The 19,159-nt window shown below is 51.9% G+C and overlaps 1 protein-coding gene across 1 annotated transcript in view; it reads right to left on the reverse strand.

Moving 5' to 3' along the window:
- Positions 1 to 19,159, reverse strand: part of ZC3H4 (zinc finger CCCH-type containing 4) — a 41,055-nt gene that overhangs the window by 13,872 nt on the left and 8,024 nt on the right. The window contains exons 3-11 of the mRNA XM_026481976.4: positions 10,963 to 11,182; positions 10,529 to 10,639; positions 7,786 to 8,008; positions 6,006 to 6,157; positions 5,212 to 5,308; positions 4,952 to 5,091; positions 4,220 to 4,327; positions 2,611 to 2,722; positions 1,938 to 2,047 (exon numbers count right to left, since the gene is read on the reverse strand). Of these exons, the coding sequence (XP_026337761.2) occupies positions 1,938 to 2,047; positions 2,611 to 2,722; positions 4,220 to 4,327; positions 4,952 to 5,091; positions 5,212 to 5,308; positions 6,006 to 6,157; positions 7,786 to 8,008; positions 10,529 to 10,639; positions 10,963 to 11,182 (1,273 nt within the window). The remainder of the gene's footprint in view (positions 1 to 1,937; positions 2,048 to 2,610; positions 2,723 to 4,219; positions 4,328 to 4,951; positions 5,092 to 5,211; positions 5,309 to 6,005; positions 6,158 to 7,785; positions 8,009 to 10,528; positions 10,640 to 10,962; positions 11,183 to 19,159) is intronic.

The raw sequence follows: 19,159 nt of genomic DNA on the forward strand, positions 1-19,159 counted from the left end.
AACCGATTCTCAAGGTTCAAGGAAAAAAAAAATATACACACGCATATGTAAAATAAAATGGGAGGAAGTGACAAAGCAAATGGGGCAAAGTATTGCTAGCAGATGACTCTGGGTGGAGAAGCAAGCATGCTTCCAAACCTGGAAAGGACGGCTGGAGACCAATGTGTCTGCACAGACAGAAATGTCTCTGCGAGGCGGGAAAACAGAGCTGAAGGAAGGATGGAAGAAGAGCACAGGCTTTTCGGAAGACAGTGGCCAAGGCCCAGGTGTTGGTGGCACCTAAGGCGGCACCTGGGGGCCACCCGAAGCCCCAGGCCCCCGCCCTGGCCGACAAGCTACAGCATGAGGGCTGACCGGATGCCTTCATCAGGGTTAACCTAGGTTCTTCTTAGAATGTATCCTCCATTTCACTTTCTGACCACCGAAATTCAATTCTAGTATGGTTTTTTCCATGTTCAACATTCTTTTTCACCTACTGAGACGTGCTTTTAGATCGGGCAGGATACCGACGCTTTCAAAACGTTTATAACTGGAAGCTGAAATGTGCCATCCTGGTTTGTTTTAGGTTTTTACAAGGGCGTCTAGAGCCGGGCTGTCCAAGGTGGTGGTCGTTGGCCACGTGTGGCTACTAACGCTCGAAATGCAACCGGTCCAAACTGACATGGGCTCTAAGTAGAAAATGAGCACCAGATTCCAAAAACACGGTAGCAAAAATAATAGTAACAATAATAATAAATGTCTTAATTTTTCATTACCTGCTGAAATAATACTTTGAACATGGACATACGCGATTAAATAAGATATATTAATTGAACTTAATTTCATTGGTTTCCTTCTACTTTAATGAAGATAGTAAAAAAATTTAAATCACATGTGCAGCTTGGCTGTGTTCCGACTTGGACAGCGCTGGTTTAGAGCGCCAACTCTGAACCTCCAGCAGGGGGCAGTGCTCAGCCAGCTACTGTTCAGCTCTCCAGGTGAGAAAGGAAGCCACAACTTTCCCTACTCCTTATACCCTGTCAGATCACCAGACTCTAGAGATCTACTCGACAGGAAACCCTATTCCTAGGTACTAAGTTCTCCAGAGAGCCTGGTAAAAGGAGACATTTTCCCACTGCACTGCCAATGAGCAGCATGCTTTCTCTTGCTCTGCCTGCGCAGGTCTTCCCCGACAAGCCCCCCCACCCGAGGCAGCCCCAGCAACCCCGGCCACCGCCGAACAGGGCAGTCACTGATGTGCTCCTGAAACTGCCTCATGTGCTACACATAGATTCGATCCTGGCCATTCTCAAAGCACTGGCCAATCCCTCACTCTGTGCACCAGAAGGCAGAAAGCCTTCATCTGGAAGGATGCATGTCCTCTCTCCCGGGTTCCCCTACATGTATGTAGGAACCCAAGGACAGGAACCTGGGACCCCCAGAATCCTCACGACTCTTCAGGGAGAACAACAGATACCAGGATGAGTTTCGAGCTGACTGGGGAGGAAGGCCTCACACTGGACCAGAGAGATCTCTCCCTCCCAAGAACCTTCAATCTCCCTGTAACAGAATCCTTAAGCCGAGGGAGGAAACGTTTGACATTAACATGAAAATACAACCCACCCAAATCTCATCCTCCTCCTCGGGCATCATGGGCTCTCTAAAAGATAACAATACATCTCTGTAGGCAACATTTCTTTTATGCAGCCCCCCCCCACCTCCGTGAAAACTGCCCTGGCCGGAGAGAAGATACATGCTTGAGGACCTCAATTCTCCCCGCAGAAATGAATGCAGCCCCCACTCCCTCCCTGAAACGGCCCAGCTCCCGATCAAGGCAGGTGGGAAGTCTGGTCCCGCACAGAAGCCAGGCGGACGGGCGGTCACATGGGGTCAATGGCATGCGCCCCCCTGGCTCCGCTGGAGGCAGCTGTGTGGCCCCACGCTCCTGCAAACACTACCTTATCCAAGAGCTCTCTTGTCTCCTCGGTCAGCGGGTCATGGGAGAACATGCAGTCATCACCGTTAATGCAGTTCCCGGTTGTGTGATACAACTTACAGGGAAAATCACGTTCACTGCACGTTAAGGCAAAAGCAGCGGCTCCTGGAACCCACCCGAGGGCAGGATCCAACCCCCTTTGTTTTGGAGATGAAGACATGGAAACCCAGAGAGGTAAAGTGACCCGCTCAAGGTTGCATGGCAGACCCCAGTTGAGACCTGAGTTCTCCAGGCTCCTGCTCTGGAGAGCTTCCCGCCCCTCCCACACCCGCCTTGGGACCTGTTGTCTACAGAGCCTCACTCAAAAGGAGTAATAAAGGTCAATGATTTGCCCAAGGTTACACAGCTCATTGGAAAAATCTCAGGAAGGTAACGGACAGGGGTACGGCCAGTCTCATGAGTCTGTGTAAAGAAAACCATGGAACGTGTGCGCGCCCGCTTCCTCATCCACAGGACGGGGATAGCGGCTCTGCCACAAGACAGACGTGAGGGTTCGAGGAGACCGAGACACGCCAAGAGCTCGACCCAGTGCCAGCGCGGGGGCGAGCGCGCAGGGAAGGTCAGCCGCTGTCGGCAGCGAGGAGGGAAGAGCTGGTGCGCCCTGCATCCCATCAGAGGTGAGCACCAAAGGATATCATGCATGTAGGGGCAGTTCTCGGCTCTGGCACAGAACCCAGTGATATAAAACTTGCACAGTTCTCGCTTCTTCGGTAGCTCAATGTCGTGGCTAAAATTACAGTGGTCTCCCTGGAAGAGAAGCAAAGAAGAGGTAAGGGGAGGGCATAGTAAGCTCTCGCCAAGGCCCATCTCCAATGGGAGGTGCTACTCTGTCATCCCTGAAGCACAGAGGGACCAATGACAGAGACGAATCCCCCCACAGGGAAGCGTGGGGCTCACTGACATGGTTTCCCACCAACTCAAAAGTTCTGACAAGTGGTGGGCTCCTTTTTCTTGGGCCCTGCCTCCCCCACCCATGACCCCACTCCTCCGGGCTCCACTCCACTGCCCCTCAGTGCTTCTTTCTTACTCTCCCCCTTCTCTCTCTTCTCACCTACTCACTAATTTTCATGATTTGCTGCATGGCAGCCAGTATCCAGTCCCACGCTTCTTCCTTCCTAACACAACCCCCACTTTGTTTGGGAAGACTGTGCCCAGCTGAAAAGGTACATTCCCCAGCCTCCCTGGAAGTCCTGGCCAATGAAACGTAGGCCAAAGTCCCCAAGGGAGGACAATGCTGCCTCAATTAAAAGAAAAAATCCCTTCACCCGTCTTTCCTCTTAGCCCTTAGATGCGACGCCCAGAGGCACAGCAGCCACTGTGGAACCATGAGGACAAAAGCCACGTGCTCAAGGACGGAGGACATTCTTAAAGCAGGAAGTTCCCCAGAGTGCCAGTGACCAGGGCACCAACCTCCTTCAGAGGGACAACGTCTGAGTGTTTACACTAGTGGAGCTCAATTTTCCATCATCCACAGCCACACACACTCAGGACACACACGCAGGTGAACAAAATATAGAAACTGTTTTGTACAGCTCTTTCCCCTTACTCTCGGGAATGGCTACTCATTTTTCTTTGGATGTATCACAAACTTTTAAAAACAACATGAATTGAGACTACGATGAGGAGCATCTTATATACGCTTACGTGCTTGTCTGAAATGCGTATTTTTTTCTAAGCCTATACCTGGGTGCAGTACTCCCTGGGCACGTGTGTGCCAGGATCTGTCCACTGCCATTGGACTCGAATAAGAAGCTGGCTGGCTGAACTCACACCGGTTACGCCCTCAGAACTCTGTGGTCATCAGCCCTGCTTCTGGTATTGAACTCTGCTGTGAAATTCAAGGCTGACCTGATTCCCCCACCTCCTCTTCTATCTGGGTATCTTAATGATTTCCTCTCCAACGCTGAAATTCAATAATTTAACCAAGACGTATTACATCTTTGGTATCAGTATCAATCTTAATACATTTGAGGCCATTTGGACTGGCTGAAAATTTTGGCCCCCCAAACCAACAAAAACAAGAACATCAAATAACAGCCCGGATGTGTCGTCATGCTCTGGCTCCTCAGAATCTCGGAGAAGAGAAGTGTCTTCCCAAACATCTCTTGGTAGTCAATCACTTCCACCCTTACCCAACCACTGCCGCCAATCAGGGTGGTCTCTAGAACATTCCCAGAGGCCCGAGCATCCTCTGTGAGGTTGCTGCCCTGCTCCGGCACCCAGGAACTTTAACTGGCCCCTTACCCACGTACACCGCCCCTCCACGAAGTATTTGCAGATGACTTTGCCTTTCTTGTCAGACTGCTGGTGGGGCTTGTCATGGTCACTCCTCCGGTAGCTCCCGCCACCATCCTGTTAGGAACACAGAGTGTGAGCAGAAAGGGGGATGAAAAGGAGGGGTTGCAGGGGTGGGGGGGGAAACGATACAGACTGGTAGAGACAGGTTCTGAGGGACTGACAGGAACAGAAGGTGGCCGGCGGGGACAAGCATTCCCTCGACAGAAGTGTCTTCACGTAAAGATGCAGTGACCAGCAGGTTAGCTCCAACACCGAGGCTGTGCGGGGTCTGAGCCCCGTGGTATGGAGCACGGAAGCTCAGAGGGGAAAAGCTCTCCCACCTGGAGCGGTTGGCACCTGAAGTGCGCCCCCCCCCATGCACGAACACATTCACCTCCTAGAGGCAGTGCGCACCCCTTCCTGTAAACTCTCCAGGCTACCTGGATGGGTCACCTGGAACCTTCCCCACCGCAGAGACTCAGGTGCTACATAGATGTGGTTTTAAAAACAGAGGGTCTCACCAGCAGCACAGCCCCCCCTCCCTATAAGAGATGAGTAGTACTCATCGGCCCGTGGAGAACGCTGATGGAAGCAGGAGGCCAGGATCGGCCTCAGGGGCCGACTCATTCGAGGGGAAAAAAAAATCCAAGAAGGGGGCCTTAGCTAAACATACTAGACCCAAATGAAGGGTCAACTCACGCCCATGTCTTCATCATAGAAGTCTTCATCATCGTTCATTCCACCCTTGTTCATTCCTCCTCGGCTGCCACCTCGGCCGCGACCCCGGCCCATCCCTTTCCCTCGACCTCGGGAACCCCGGCCACGGCCTCGATTTAACCCTGCAGAGGAGAGAGATGGCATTCACTGCTGCTTCTCCCCAGCACCCAAATCTAACAGCTGCCAGAAGGAGCGCCCCCAACCCCAACTCATCACCTCCTGGGCCCCAGCCCCCTGCCCACCTCGTCCTCGGCCATCCTTGGACCGGCGGTACTGGTTTAGCTCCTTGGAATATTCGTCATAGTCCTCATCTCCCATTGGCTCCTCACTTTCTCCATACTGGGATTCCAGAAAGGAGGAGAGAAGGCAAATGTCATGTGGGAACATTTAACACTGTCCCTGTACTCTGCCCCTACATGCCTTTTTGTTTATGCAGGTCAACTGGAGACGCAAAAGGGCAGGTGAGCAACCCAGGGCCACCCGCCTGTGCCCCCTCTTCACAGGCCACAGCTAAAGCATGAGGGGGGAAGGGGGCGTCGCTCTAATCCTCTCCCTGGCAGTCTTCACTCCTATAGCTCCCAATTCCCGGGACAAATCCAACGGGTGGCCTCCTACACAATGGACAGCTGTGTGGCTGTAACAAAGAGCAGGCTCACTGTGCACTGGCATGGAAAGGTCTCGGGCGGGGACAGAACAACGAATGTGGAAGCTGTGTATGTCTGTCCATGTCTGTGCGTGTCTGTGCGTGTATGTGTGTAGAGGGCGTGAATAAACAAGCACCTGACTGCAAAGGCCTAAAACTTTTCTAGAAGACACTTGGGAAGCTTGTTTCTGGGAATGGGAGATGTTTTCACAGCTTTGGTACCTTTTCAATTTGGAACTGTATGAAGGTTTCCTCTATTCCAAAATAAGAAATGAAAGCTGAAACACACAGGGCTGCCACGAAACACTCTCCCTTCCTCCACAGTCTTACAGGCCGCCCCCACCAGCGCCCACCAGCCCCCCCGCCTCCCCCCAGGGCTGGAGGAGAGCTTACTTCCATCTCCTCTTCATAAAAATCTTCTTCGTCCTCTGGGTGGTCTCCCACAGAACCTCTGCCCCTTCCGCGGCTGCCCCTGCCCATGCCTCGGCCTCGAGACCCTCCACGGCTGCCTCGACCCCGGTAGCCTCTGCCACGGCCTCGGCTGCCTGCAGGGTGATGCAGATGGTGAGCGCCCCGAGTGGGAGCAGATCCCATGAGCGAGACAGACGTCAGTCCATTTTCTGCCCCTGAAGTCAGTCATCTCCTCCTCAAGTCTTCCTAGCAGCTCCAAGCAACTGGTCCCGTCACCCCCCTGCCTCCCCCAGGCGCCCTCAGTTGGGGGGGGGGGGGCTTGGGCCTCAGCATCCTGGATGTGCACCTGCTACACTGCCACAGGGACACCTGTCCACTGAACACTGCACTCACTGTCCAATACAGTGGCCACCAGCCACATGTGGCTACAGAGCCCCCGAAACATAATCACACTAAGAGATTCTGTGAGGGTGAACCACACTGGATTTACAGGATTTAGCTGAAAAACAAAAAGAGAGGGTGCCTGGGTGGCTCAGTCGCTTAAGCGTCTGCCTTTGGCTCAGGTCATGAACTCGGGGTCCTGAGATCAAGCCCCACATCGGGCTCCTGCTCAGCAGAGAGCCTGATTCTCCCTCTTCCTCTGTTGCTCCCCCTGCTTGTACTCTCTCTCGTGTCAAATAAATAAAATCTTAAAAAAAAGAAAAAAAAAAAAAAGAAGAAGAGAGGCAGCTCTTTTTGCCCACAGGTCCTGTCCCTGTGCTTTAGTAAAACAACAGGAAAGAAAGAAAGACAGAAAGAAAGAAAGAAAGAAAGAAAGAAAGAAAGAAAGAAAGAAGAAAAAAGAGAGAGAGAGAAAATATAAAATACCACATCTGTCTGTCTGAATAATGTATTAAAATAAGATTTTGAATGTATTAGATAGATCAAATATACTGTTAAAATTAATGTTTCCTTTTATTTTTTTAAAATTTTTTCCCCTTTTATTTCTTTAACTTGACTACTAGAAAATTCTAAATTATGTGATGACTTGCATTAGATTTCAACTGGACAGTACTGGTCTAGAATCTCCCCAGAGAGCATGGCTTGTCCAGAGAGGTGTCCAAGAAAGACTAAATGAATAGCCGCTCAAACAAGCAGCTGGGCCTTAGGTAGGGCTAAGAACCGCTGAGCTAAAAGATCCGGGAGCCCTCTTCCCTCGTGGGTTGTAAAACTCTGCAGGCAGGAGATGGTTCTAAGAGGCCAGGCTGGGTCTCTTGTGCTCCACCCTCCCCCACCATCCTCCTAACTGCCACAGGTTCAAGGTTCAGAGGTGTGGCAGTCCCACCTGGTCCTGTGATAGGAGCTGGGAGGGTGGGGGAGGAGGCCGGGGCAGCCAGCTGTCAGTTATCCTGGCCTAGATCTGACAGACGCTGTCCCTTCTCTTTCTCCTCACAGCTGACCAGGAAGTAGATGAAGAAAACAGCCCTGGGCGCGTGGCTTCTCCCTGCCTCCCATCAGCCTGGCTCCCTGCCAAGCTCGGCCCCAACACTGGAGCCTCTTCCCGGGTGGCTCGCTCCAATGCCCCCAACCCTGTGCGTGCAGCTCCTGCCCTCCTCCTTCTGGACTCCTCTCAACACTGAACGGCGTCTGTCGCTTCTTCCACACTCGGGGCTCCGCAGCGCCGGGCCGAGCAGGTCCGTCCTGCTCTGCGCTGTGTCACCCCGGCCCCCAACACCCCCCCCCCAACCTGCTCCCATGCCCCGCGGCGGCGGCAGGCCCTCACCGCGGCCCCGGCTGCTGCCCTCCTTGGCGCGCCGGTACTGGTTCAGCTCTTTGGTAAAGTCGTCATAGTCCTCCTTGCCGAGGTCCTCCTCCTCGTCGCCCTCGTACTCCCCATACTGCTCGTTCTCATAGTCTTCGTACAGGCCGTAGCCTTTGCTGTCCATCTTGGAGTAGGCCTTCTTGGGCAGGGACGTGGTGTGCGATGGGGGGTACTGCTGGTGGGACTGACGGGGAGAGAGAATGAGCCGGCCCCGGGGCCCTGAATCCAAACCGCCAAGGTCCCCGCTGTTCCCTAACTGACCCATCTGTCAGGGTGTCTCTGCCGCCCAGGGGGTGAGACGCCAGCCCCCAGCCACTCGGGGGGACTAGTTCCCACCTGAGTGACAGCTGGACATTGGGCCCATGTTTCTGTGCTTCAGAAAGGGCCATGGCTTGAAAGAAAACGGAGACACACAGACTCCGCGATAAGAACCGGGGAGGGAAAAGAAGGGGGTATTTCCCAGGGATACACAGCAATCTCATTTGGGGAGGAGGCCTGGTAGGCAACAGGGGTACTCTTTTTTTTTTTTTTTTTTAAAGTAATCTCCACACCCAAAATGAGGCTCAAAGTTAACCCTGAGATCAAGAGTTGCATGCTCTGGGGCGCCTGGGGGCTCAGTCAGTTACGTGTCTGCCTTTGGCTCAGGTTGTGATCTCAGAGTCCTGGGATCGAGCCCCACGTCGGGCTCCCTGCTCAGCAGGAGTCTGCTTCTCCCTGTCCCTCTGCCCCTGCTTGTATTTGCTCTCTCTGATAAACAGAATCTTTAAAAAAAAAAAAAAAAAATTGCATGCTCCACCAACTGGGCCAGCCAGGCCCTCTAAGAGGGGTACTCCTTGGTCAAAATTTTCTTGGGGACTTAGACTTCAATTAATGACCTACTTGGCAACCAAACTAGAAAGCCATTTTGAATGATGCTTTCCAAAGTGCACTAGTGCCAAGAGATACTGGATGAAGTCAGATACACACACAAAGGGAAGGCACCAAGATGGCCTTCAGTAGGTAAATGAAGAAACAAACTGTGGTCCATCCAGACAATGGAATATTATTCGGCAGTTAAAAGAAACGAGCCAGTGAGCCATGGGGCTATGAAAAGACATGAGGAAACCACAAACACATGCTGTTAAGTAAAAGAAATTGGTCTGAACAAATTATACGCTATTAAGAGTCCAACTATCTGACATTCTGGAAAAAGCAAAACTACAGAGACAGGAAAAGACTGCTGATTGCTAGAGGCTCAAAGAGGAGAGGGGAGGTAAAGCATAGGGCATTTTTAGGGAATTGAAACTCTTTTATATGATAATATATGACGAATGTGCAACACTAAGCCTTTGTCAAAAGCCAAAGAACTGTAAAACACAGAGGACAAACCTTCCTGTAAACCACAGGCTGTCATTCATAATACATCAAGATTGGCTCATCAGTTACAGCAAACGTACCACACTAACATACTGTGACAGCAGAAACCGGGTGGAGTGGCGAGGGAACCGAACTATCTGCTTAATGTTCTACAAACCTAACACTGCTCTTGGGGCGCTTGGGCGGCTCAGTCGGTTAAGCATCTGACCCTTGGTTTCAGCTCAGGTCATGATCTCAAGATTGTAGGATCAAGCCCCGCATCGGGCTCCAAGCTCAGCAGGGAGTCTGCATGAGGGGCTCTCTCTCCCTCTCCCCGCCACACTCCCTCTAAGTTAGAAAAACAAAACTAAAACTGCTCTAAAAAAGACTATTAATTTTTAAAAATCCACACTCATTACAAAAAAATGAGAAAATACAGAACATAGATATATGCGCTCGTGACTACGTTAGCGGATCTTAGAACACCTCAACCCCAGGGGCGCAGGGCTGCCTCAGGCGGTGGCGCATGACTCTTGATCTCGGGGTTATGAGTTCGAGCCCCACGTTGGATGTAGAGATTACTTAAAAATAAAATCTTAAAAAAAAAAAAAAAAAAGCCTCAACCCCGAGTTGTCAACGAAGCTGTGGTGTGCCCTGCGTTCCCTGTCTCGGTCAGGTTTAACGTCTGAATCCCCGTTAGCAGGTCAACGTCAACTGTAGTATTGTACAATACATTATCCGTTAGGATTAATGATGTGGAGTCATGGGATGCCTAGGATATTTCTTAGAGCTACTAGCTTTAAAAGCATTTTTCATCAAAACTTGGAAATCTACATTGATTTTTCTTCTTTCAAGTTTTGCTGGGGGGCAGGGAGAACAGCATACAAACCAAATACTTTAAATGCACATGTAAGCTCAGTGTCATGACAGCATGAACATTTGACTTCTGCCTCCACACCATTTGAGATAATTTACTCCTGTAAAAACCATTTCATTTTCCACAAAAGGTCATTTCTGAACAGTGGCAAACAGCTGTAACAGGGATAAATCAGCAGCTTTCTTGGGGACGGGGGACTCCTGCCCAGGGCATGGGAAAAAGAGTCTTAACAGCATGGTCAATGGAGATCCGCCACTGACTGGGCTCAAACCCTGCTCCTGCACTACAGGGCTGCAACCTGGCTGGCTTCCCGGCTGTTTCCTCACCTGTTCAATGGGGATAAAAACAGGATCTTATCTTGCAGGCTTAAAATCCACGTAAAGTGCCGTGCAAGAGTGTGCAAGAGTGCTCAGCACACAGCAAGTGCTCAGCAAACACAGGCCTGGCCCCCACTCTCAGCTCCATGGGGGCCCCTGAGCAGCAGTTACTCACCGATGTGTACGGGGGGCTGTACTCTCGGTACTTGCGGTGCCCCTTCTCGCTGGGACTGAAATCCGAGTCGTCTGAGAAGTCAGAGAAGTCATCGCTGGAAGAGGCATGGCGCTGCAGTGACAGGGAGAGTGAACTCAGTGACTGTGCTGCAGGCTGCCACTCTGGCAGAGTCAGCCCAGGCACAAACATTGCTGGAATGTGCCGGAAGGGCTCTGCAGCGCTACGAGAAACACCTCACCTAGGGGCATTTAGTGGCAGTAGAGCGTGAGCTACCAACTCTTTAAGGGAAAAAAAAGCTCTTTATCCAATTTGGGGAAGGAATAAACAGCACCATTAAGAGTGCCCTCTGGCCTCCGAGGCAAGCTCGGCCCCTGGGGCTCTGGGCCAGGCCCACTGCCAGGCAGCCCGGCCCCAGCGTGCCCTCCGGGACCTACTTTGTGCTTGGATTTCCTCCTCTTCTTCGACCTCCTCTTTTCCTTCTCCCGCTCTTTCTTCCGCTTTCGCTTCAGCCTCCTGTGAGACTTCTCCTCGTCCGAGTCACTATGGTGCTTCTCCCCCTTTTCCTTCCGGCTCCTCTCGGGCCCTCCGGAGGTGTCCTGGGTCTCCTCGGCCCCATCGTCTTCCAATTCACCTTCTTCCAACTCACCATCTTCCCTATAAACCAACCCCAAAACCAATATGAACCCTGGGTGTGAGAGGAGACGTCCGCGGGCTCTGGGCTGGCCACGGCTGACAGGAACAGGGAGCCCAACTGCTGTGAGCGAGGCCTTCCTCAGGACGAAGTGGGGACCACTGCCTCCCGTCCCACCCTGCATCCTCCCCCAAAAGGACTGCAGCTGCTTTCATGTAACCCGGCCGGGGGCAGCGGGTGGGGGCCCGACACCACTGGATTTTAAAGGTACTGCCACTGATATAGGGACGACTCTAAGCCACGATTTCTCAAAGTGCTCCGAAGGACTAGGGTTCTAAGAAGAAAACTGACAAGGTTCTGTGGTCAAATGAGGTGAGGAAAGTCCCATCCTGGGCTTTACAGTGCTTAAGGCTCTAACAGAAGTTCCCAGAAGTCTTACCGTCGAGAAACCTGTATAACCCCATGTGAGAGCCTTTCCAAAGCTTACTTGGCCACAGAGGCTGCTTGCCTCAGGCAACATGGACTAGTGTCCATCCCCGAGTGCTGTGGTGCACAGTGGCCTGAGGTCACTGGCGTGGCCCCAGCCCTATGGAGGAGTCCTGTGAGCTGAGGGTGGTGGGTGGACAGTGGAGACAGGGCTGTGGCTCTGAAGCAGGGGTGGCCCCCAGACTCCTGGCCTACCCACGGTCAGGCCTGGACTGCACCTGAGGATGCGAAATGTATTTTACTAAAGCCCCATAAAGAAGCGCTAGTGATAGGCTCTGGTCTCCAGGTTTCCAAGTCTGACCCACACCTTTAGCTGCACAGCTCTGGGCTGGGGAGTTGGTGGACAACCGAGCCACTGGGGAAGGGGGAAGGGAAGGGTCCCAGGCCCCACACCCCTCCTGAGGTCGTCCCGTAACAGCTGCCAGAGTGCCCACAGAAGGGGTCCCCCCACCCCACTACTCTGACCCCAGGTATCCCTTTTTGCTCCCCATTCTACAGATTCCCTGACTTTGTCGCCTCCCCCACGCCCCCCCCATCCCTAGTACTTTAAAAAATAAAAGTACTCTCCAGACACTGCCAACAGGACATTCTAAATATCTAAATATCTATGGAGGAGGGTGGAGGGGAGGGGATGAATAGGGTTAAGAAGGGAAGCAACTGGAAAAAGATTCCAGTTTTTAGCCAAACCCACAGACACAGTTCTCACAAGTACAGGAGTTGGTTTAAAAAAAATAAAATTTTCAAATCCTTAAAAAGCTCCCAGCGTTCCTCCTGCACGATCATGGAAGAGTATGGGTGAGAATATAAAAAGTTTCTTCCTTCCCTATTAATTAGGCCCCCAAACAAAGACAAAGAGAACAGAAACAGTGGCGTAATGAACGTGGGACCCAAAAAGGCTACCCACAAAGGGAATGAATCCAGGCAGAAAAGAGCTCGCTGCTCAGACGAGACCGAGACCAGGATCAGTGTGAGAACAAGCCTAGCAGGTGAGCGGGCCCCCAGGGCCCCTGCAGGTTCTAGCAGGCCATGTGGAAAAACAATGCGATGGTGACTCTCCCACAGCCCTTCATGCCCTGTCACTTGCGCCACCCCCTTTGTCCGCCCTGGGTGGTGCTACTCCCCAAATGTGAAGGATGCCGGCAAGAGGAGCCTCTCTTAACTCTCATCCCCTGAAATGCAATGGGGTCAGGTCAGCTTAAAACCCAAGTGGCCCCAAACCCACGGATACCCCAGCGGAGGTCAAGGGCAGCTCTCACAGACACAATTTGTTCACATTTGTTCTGATGTTTCAAAGGGAAGGAGACAGGGAGGTGACCCATGGGCGCCTCCTGTGGCTTCCTTGCAAACCACCAGGTTGGGGGGGGGTTAGTGGTCAGCCCCACAGGAAGATTCGCGCAAAGCTGGGAGGAGCCAGCATTCCTGACCAGTGAGGCACCTTCCGGCACAGGGCTTGGGTGTGGCCCACAGAACAGGGTGTGGGACGGAGCTGCCTGGGCTGGAGTGGCCTTGCCCACAGTACAAGTACCACCCAACTGGGGAACTTTTTGGTGAGCTGGCCAGAGGGAGTGGCTGTTACAGGGCAGCATGGCATACTCCCTGCTGCCTGGAGTTGTGGGCAACACGGGGGGGGGGTGTTCCTGGAGCAAACATGATGCGTGTCCCTGTTGGGAACACCGTGGGCAGGCCAGGTCGCCACACCTCAGGAGAAAACACAGGGAGAGGCAGCCAGACCATACAAAGGGACATTATGGAGCTGAGGAAGGCCCGGAGACAAACCGGAAAGAGAGAGGTTGGCCTTCCATGAAGAAAAGCTAAAAAGAGCATCACTCTTGACAACAGTCTGGAAAGGAAAAAGGGCAGAGGGACATGGTAAAAATTACCCAGAATCCCAGGGCAGGAAGGGGTGGCGGGAACACGGGAAGACAAGAACTGCCCAGGCTCCCGGAAGCCCCGATTCGAGAAAATAAGGCTCCAATAGCAAGACCCCTCCAACTGTCTTGTTTGAGACGGGAGGATTTCAAAGGGAGAATAGGTGAAGGGACTTGTCAGGAGCAGACAGTCCAGACACTCCCTCACCTCTGCCCACTCCAGGCCAAGGACACCAGGACAGGGCAGAAAAAGGTCTTGGCCAAGGTCACCGGAGGCCACCACCCGTCCTGCTGCCACACACCGGCTTGCTTGAATGCACAGGCCGGTTTACATCTAACACCTGGGGGCGGGGTACAAAGACCATCTGAGCAACTCCAAAGCCTTGACCACTGACAGAATGATTCCCGAAGGCCGCCTTTTCATTCCAAAGCACTTCCCAAAGCAGGAAGTACAGCATTCAAATCCACCCTATGAAGACTTTGGGCCAAAGAGGGAGTCTCTGCGTTATCTGTACTAACACCTCCAGAATATCTGGGCTCAGTGAGAACCTACCACGCAACTTTTTACAAAACGGGGAGTGAACACTTACAACTTTGTTTCCTGAGACAGACGTAGGAGAAACTGAAAAATAAACAGTATAAACCAATCGCTGGTAACTTACAAAGGTGGACACGGGAGACTGGAGGAGACAGAGACAGGGACACTCCGGTGACCACTGTGCATTTTCAGCACCGTCTGGCCATGCTGTGCTCTCAAACTTTTCGGAGCCCCGGGCTAACCTCTGGTCACCTGTGGGGGTGCCCTTCTGCTACCGCAGGGAACTCCCAGTTAAATGTCCAGCGTGAATAGGGGGTCTGTTTTCCTTTAAGAGGGGAAAGAGGAAAAAAAAGACAAGAGGACCAAACCCACTGGGACAGGGGCAGAAATCCTGGGGACCACAGACACGCCCCGCACAAAAGCAGTCTCCACAAACAGCAGTCGGGCTTCAGTGGTGCCACTTCACAGACTGCCAGCAAAACCCATGTCAGAGTGGGATTAAACACCGAGGGAGCGCGCCTAATAGACTGTGACATAATCCCTCAAGAAAAGTGGGGGAAGCCCCGTCGCGCTAATCATTTCAATCTAGACCTGCCAAGCCCTCTTGAGACAAGCACGCAGGAGAAAGCCTGCAGCGTCAGCCAGAGCTGGGACGACCTTATTCCCAGAGCCCGGACTGGCGAAGTCCCAGGATGGCTGCACTGGGGTCGGCCTGCCAGGGCCATTAGGGACGGGAAGCCAACCAAGCCAGGGAGGGAATGGGCAGAGGCCAATGACTTGCTGGGGGTCAGATCTGTCTCGAGCTTCCGGGACTAAGCTTCCAGGGCATTTAAATTTTCATTCACAGAGCTGGTGACAGCCAGCTCCTCCTCTCGGGTCAAAGACCAGATCTGGATGCCCATTCTAAGGACTGCCTACTTGGCCACTCCACGGGGCACAGGAGAGTGCTGAATTCATCATACACCATGGGCTTGGCAAAAATAGCACTGGGTAAAGAAATCTCATGATTCAAAGTCGGCTGGCCCTATCCGCCAGCCTACAGATCTGGGCTGCGGCTTCCTTCTGCAGGCGAGTAACAAGGAGCTCTGCTGCTTCCCTAGCAGCGCTCTGGATACACTTAACCTAGCCTTGGTTTTCCCGTCTGTGGAATGGGATAACTGTGGTACCTACAAGGATTTTTTCAGGTTAAATGAGATACTCTGGATAAAGCCCTTGACACGAGGAAGGCACCAACGACGAGGCAAAAAGTAGACACTGGTTTTAAGAACCAGCTACCGCGAGCGTGCCTCGCATGGATAACCCTAAACTGACCCGGATGTTCACTGGAAAGTGGCTTCTCTACGGAGAAGCTACGGCCAACACCCCTGCGGGGGGCTACTGCTAACTGCTGGCCAACTAGTTCCTGCTTCACTTGGCCCGACCGTGCATGCGCAGTCCTCTCCCGACAAATCCTGCTGCTGAAACGGACAAACCAACATTCGCCCTTCCTCAGCTCTAATCTAGCTGGTATGAGAAAGTAACTGAGTCGCGGACCAGGAAAGGCAAGGCACAGGGAGAGCTGAGCCCCAGGAAGAATGGACAAAGGCCCCTTAAATAAAAAAATGAAGCTTCCCAACATGGAAATTCTCTAGACAAGAGATCTGGATGGAAGCTGGAAGGGGCCTAGGTTTGTGGCTCAACCTGATTTACAGAAAAAAAAAAAGGGGGGGGGGTGGGGAGACAAAAAAAAAAAAAGATGGAAACTCATGGAAGCAGTGGCTGTTACCTGAAGATCATGAGAGCCCTTGACAAGAGGCGGCTAGGTTAATGTGAAGGTCAGGGTTATGATCATTAACTGCCCAAGCGCTCAACAAATTGCCTGGGTAGGCTCTGAATGACCTATTAACTAGGGACAAAATTACAAAATTACAAGGAGGCTCTGCCTCTTCAAATGTTTAACGACAGGCCTAAATGCAGAAGTCCCCAAATCCAACCGTGTGGGACAGTTGTTTACTAGGGGCGAAGGCACAGAGCCTTTCCCTCCATTGACGCCGAGGTGGAGCAGCCCCAGGGGGTGGGGAAGAACCTCACTGAGGGATTTTCAGAGGCAGGAAATTCTAGAAATAAGCCTCTGGGTCTTGCACATGTTTTTCAGTGTCCTTACTACCTAGGTTCATCGACCAGAAATCAAGAGCAAATTGGTTCTGTGTCTCCCTTTCCCTCAACATTCTCAGGTGGGGTCACAAGAGACTGTGACATCACACCACTTCCGTGGTAACCTGCCCACGTCACAGACACCAGCCACCCGAGCAGCCAAACACAAACCAAGCACGGGAGAAGAGAAGCCCAACGACCATCAGTACCCTGAGCCCCTCACTTCAACGAGGCGAGCAGAAGAGCCTGCCGATGCTGGGACCCGGATAGGAACACACCTACTTCCAGAAGTCAATGTGGGCCATAACGGAGAAATCTGAACCAGGTCTGGGTATTTCAGATATTAAGTAATTACTGTTAATCTTCTTAGAGAGGATCACAGTTTTGTGGTTCTATTTAAAAAAAGATCTTTAAGCTAGAAATATGTGCTGGAGTTTGCAGGTGAAATGAGGTGAAATCTGGGATCTGCTTTAAAATATGCGAGGCAGGGATGCCTGGGTGGCTCAGTTGGTTAAGTGGCTGCCTTCAGCTCAGGTCATGATCCCAGAGTCCTGGGATCAAGTCCTGCATCAGGCTCCTTGCCAGGCAGGGAGTCTGCTTCTCCCTCTGCCTCTGCCTGCCACTCCCCCTGCTTGTGCTCTCTGTCTCTGTCAAATAAATAACAACTTTAAAAAAAATAAAGTGAAAAACAGAAAATAAAATACTCAAGGCAGATGGGTGATGTAGCAAGATGAACCAGAATTGGCAAAATGTACAAAATTGTTGAAACTGGGTAGATGATGGCTTTTATCCTCTCATGAAAAGCCAGAACATTTCCATAGTAAGTTTAAAAAAAGGAAAAGGATGGCTTGAGTGGGGACAACCTCAGCAGGGTGAGGACAGGCTGTCAAGGAAGGCAGAGAGCTGGAGTCTGGGGTCAGGGAAAGGGGTTGGGAGGAAGCTCCATCACCCCTCATCAAGGCCCTACCTCTTGCCCTGATTCCCGCAATGACAAAACCTGCACGGATACCCCAGGGCCTTATACACCAAAAGCAGGAGGAAGTATTCATTACGAACACTCTGTATCAGCAGCCTCCACGCCAGGCACCCTACTACTGAGTTCCCTTCTACTCCTCTGGCGCTGAGGCACAGTAACAAACCTACATTGGTCATGGGTCCTCAGCATCCCGTCAGAGACAGGCTCAGAGAAAAGAAATTTGCCTATGGGGTCACGGCAAGAAGAAGCAAAACTGGAACAAGTCCTGGATTCTCCAACTCCAGGCCCAACTCTTAACACTGTAATTAGCAATTACCTGGAAGAGAATAATTAACTCGACAGGCCAACAGACAGAACCCATGCCCTGAAATTCGTAACTGGGCTGGCAAACATAAGACAGATGCACAGAAAACAGATACAATGAAACAGCATCCCAGGAAAGGCCAAATGGAGGTATTAAGACACTGGGCGAGGTCCTTAACACTCTTGTGCCCCAGGGTTTCAACTGCTAAGCGCGAAGGCAGTGACAGAACCTCTGGGACAGATGAATTTTCAGGGCAAGAACTTCCTGAGACCATGTAAACCAAGTGCTTAGCGCTACCCTGGCCCAGGGTAAGTCCTTAGGAGGGAAAACTATCGGGATGCAAAGACACAAGGCAAATACAGTCCTTCCAACATCGAATAAAGGAACTGGGACAACATTCGAAACCCTGACCAAAAAGGTTGGATAGTTCAGGGAGTAAGAGGTGCACAGAAAGGTCCAAAAATCCTAGCCAAAACCCAAGTACAGGGTCTGCTCCCCAGACGGACAGAAAGCAAGGGGAATCCCAGAGAAGGAAATTCCCAAGTTGTCCAACACCAGAAGGAACACTTCATCCCAAAGGGCGTGGCATCCGCACTGGGGTTGGTCCAAGCACACAAACCGATTAGAGCATTTCTGTCGAGCTTCAAACAAACTGATCGAGAAAAAACCTGGCCGGCTAGAGGAGTCTCACGGAGTCTAGGGTCATCTCCTTTGCCTGAGTAGCTATTTTTCCACTCCCACTCACTCCGAACACGGCTCCTTTTCTTGATAAAGAGATCTATCTATCTGATCCAAGTTCTTCCTGCCACATGAATCTATGAAATTGGGTTCTTGGCAACAGAGTTTCCTAACTACCTTCTCATGCCAGCCATGCTTCAGACTGCTTACAGCTGGAAAGATGCTGGTTCTCATCCAAGGAGGGCTGATCTCTATTATTCCAGAAAGGAAAACCGAATCACTGAACTTGGGAGCCAAGACTCTTCCTTGTCTAGAAGTTCTTCTGAAGGAATCCGTTTGGTTCCACTTAACGAACGTACGTGCAACGAAGACAAAGTATTCATATTTTCAACTTCAAAGAAACCGGGCCTCGGATGACTAAGATTCGTTGTTCATACACCGCTAAAGGATTCAGGGACAACTGCAGTGATCTGTATCCAACACTTTGTGAACTTCCAGTCAACTGTGGGCTCCGGAGGGCACATCAGAGGCTGGGAGTCACCCGACCTTCCAAGGGCCCAGCACAGGGCCAGGCTCAGACTGGCTGGGCGCTTGGGATACATTCCACACAAACCCAGCACCAACCCCAGCTCTGCACACCCTCCTTGTCAGCCGTGTCAACACAGACACTGGACCATTTCCCAGGCAGTAACCCGGATTACCTAAAACTCTAAGGAGGTGAATGAGGGCTTGTCTTTCATCGAAAACTCATTCAGCGAGCGTTTATTGAGGGCCTCCTGAGAGGCTAGAGGGGAACAAAAGCCCATACGTGATCGACGCATCAATGGAGGTCAAAGTGGCCAGCAATCGGCACCCCCCAGAGAAGCGGCCCCCCTCCACTGCCAAGAAGCTACAGTTCCTGGGACTGTGCTGGTGTGCCCCACCATGGCAAGGCCTGGAATCCCAAGGAAACCTAAGCCCTGATGTCTGTTAGGAAAATGACGAGGGCAATAACCCTAGCCACCTGCAAAGGACACT

Source organism: Ursus arctos, unplaced genomic scaffold, assembly GCF_023065955.2.
Source record: "Ursus arctos isolate Adak ecotype North America unplaced genomic scaffold, UrsArc2.0 scaffold_19, whole genome shotgun sequence".
NCBI lineage: Eukaryota > Metazoa > Chordata > Mammalia > Carnivora > Ursidae > Ursus > Ursus arctos.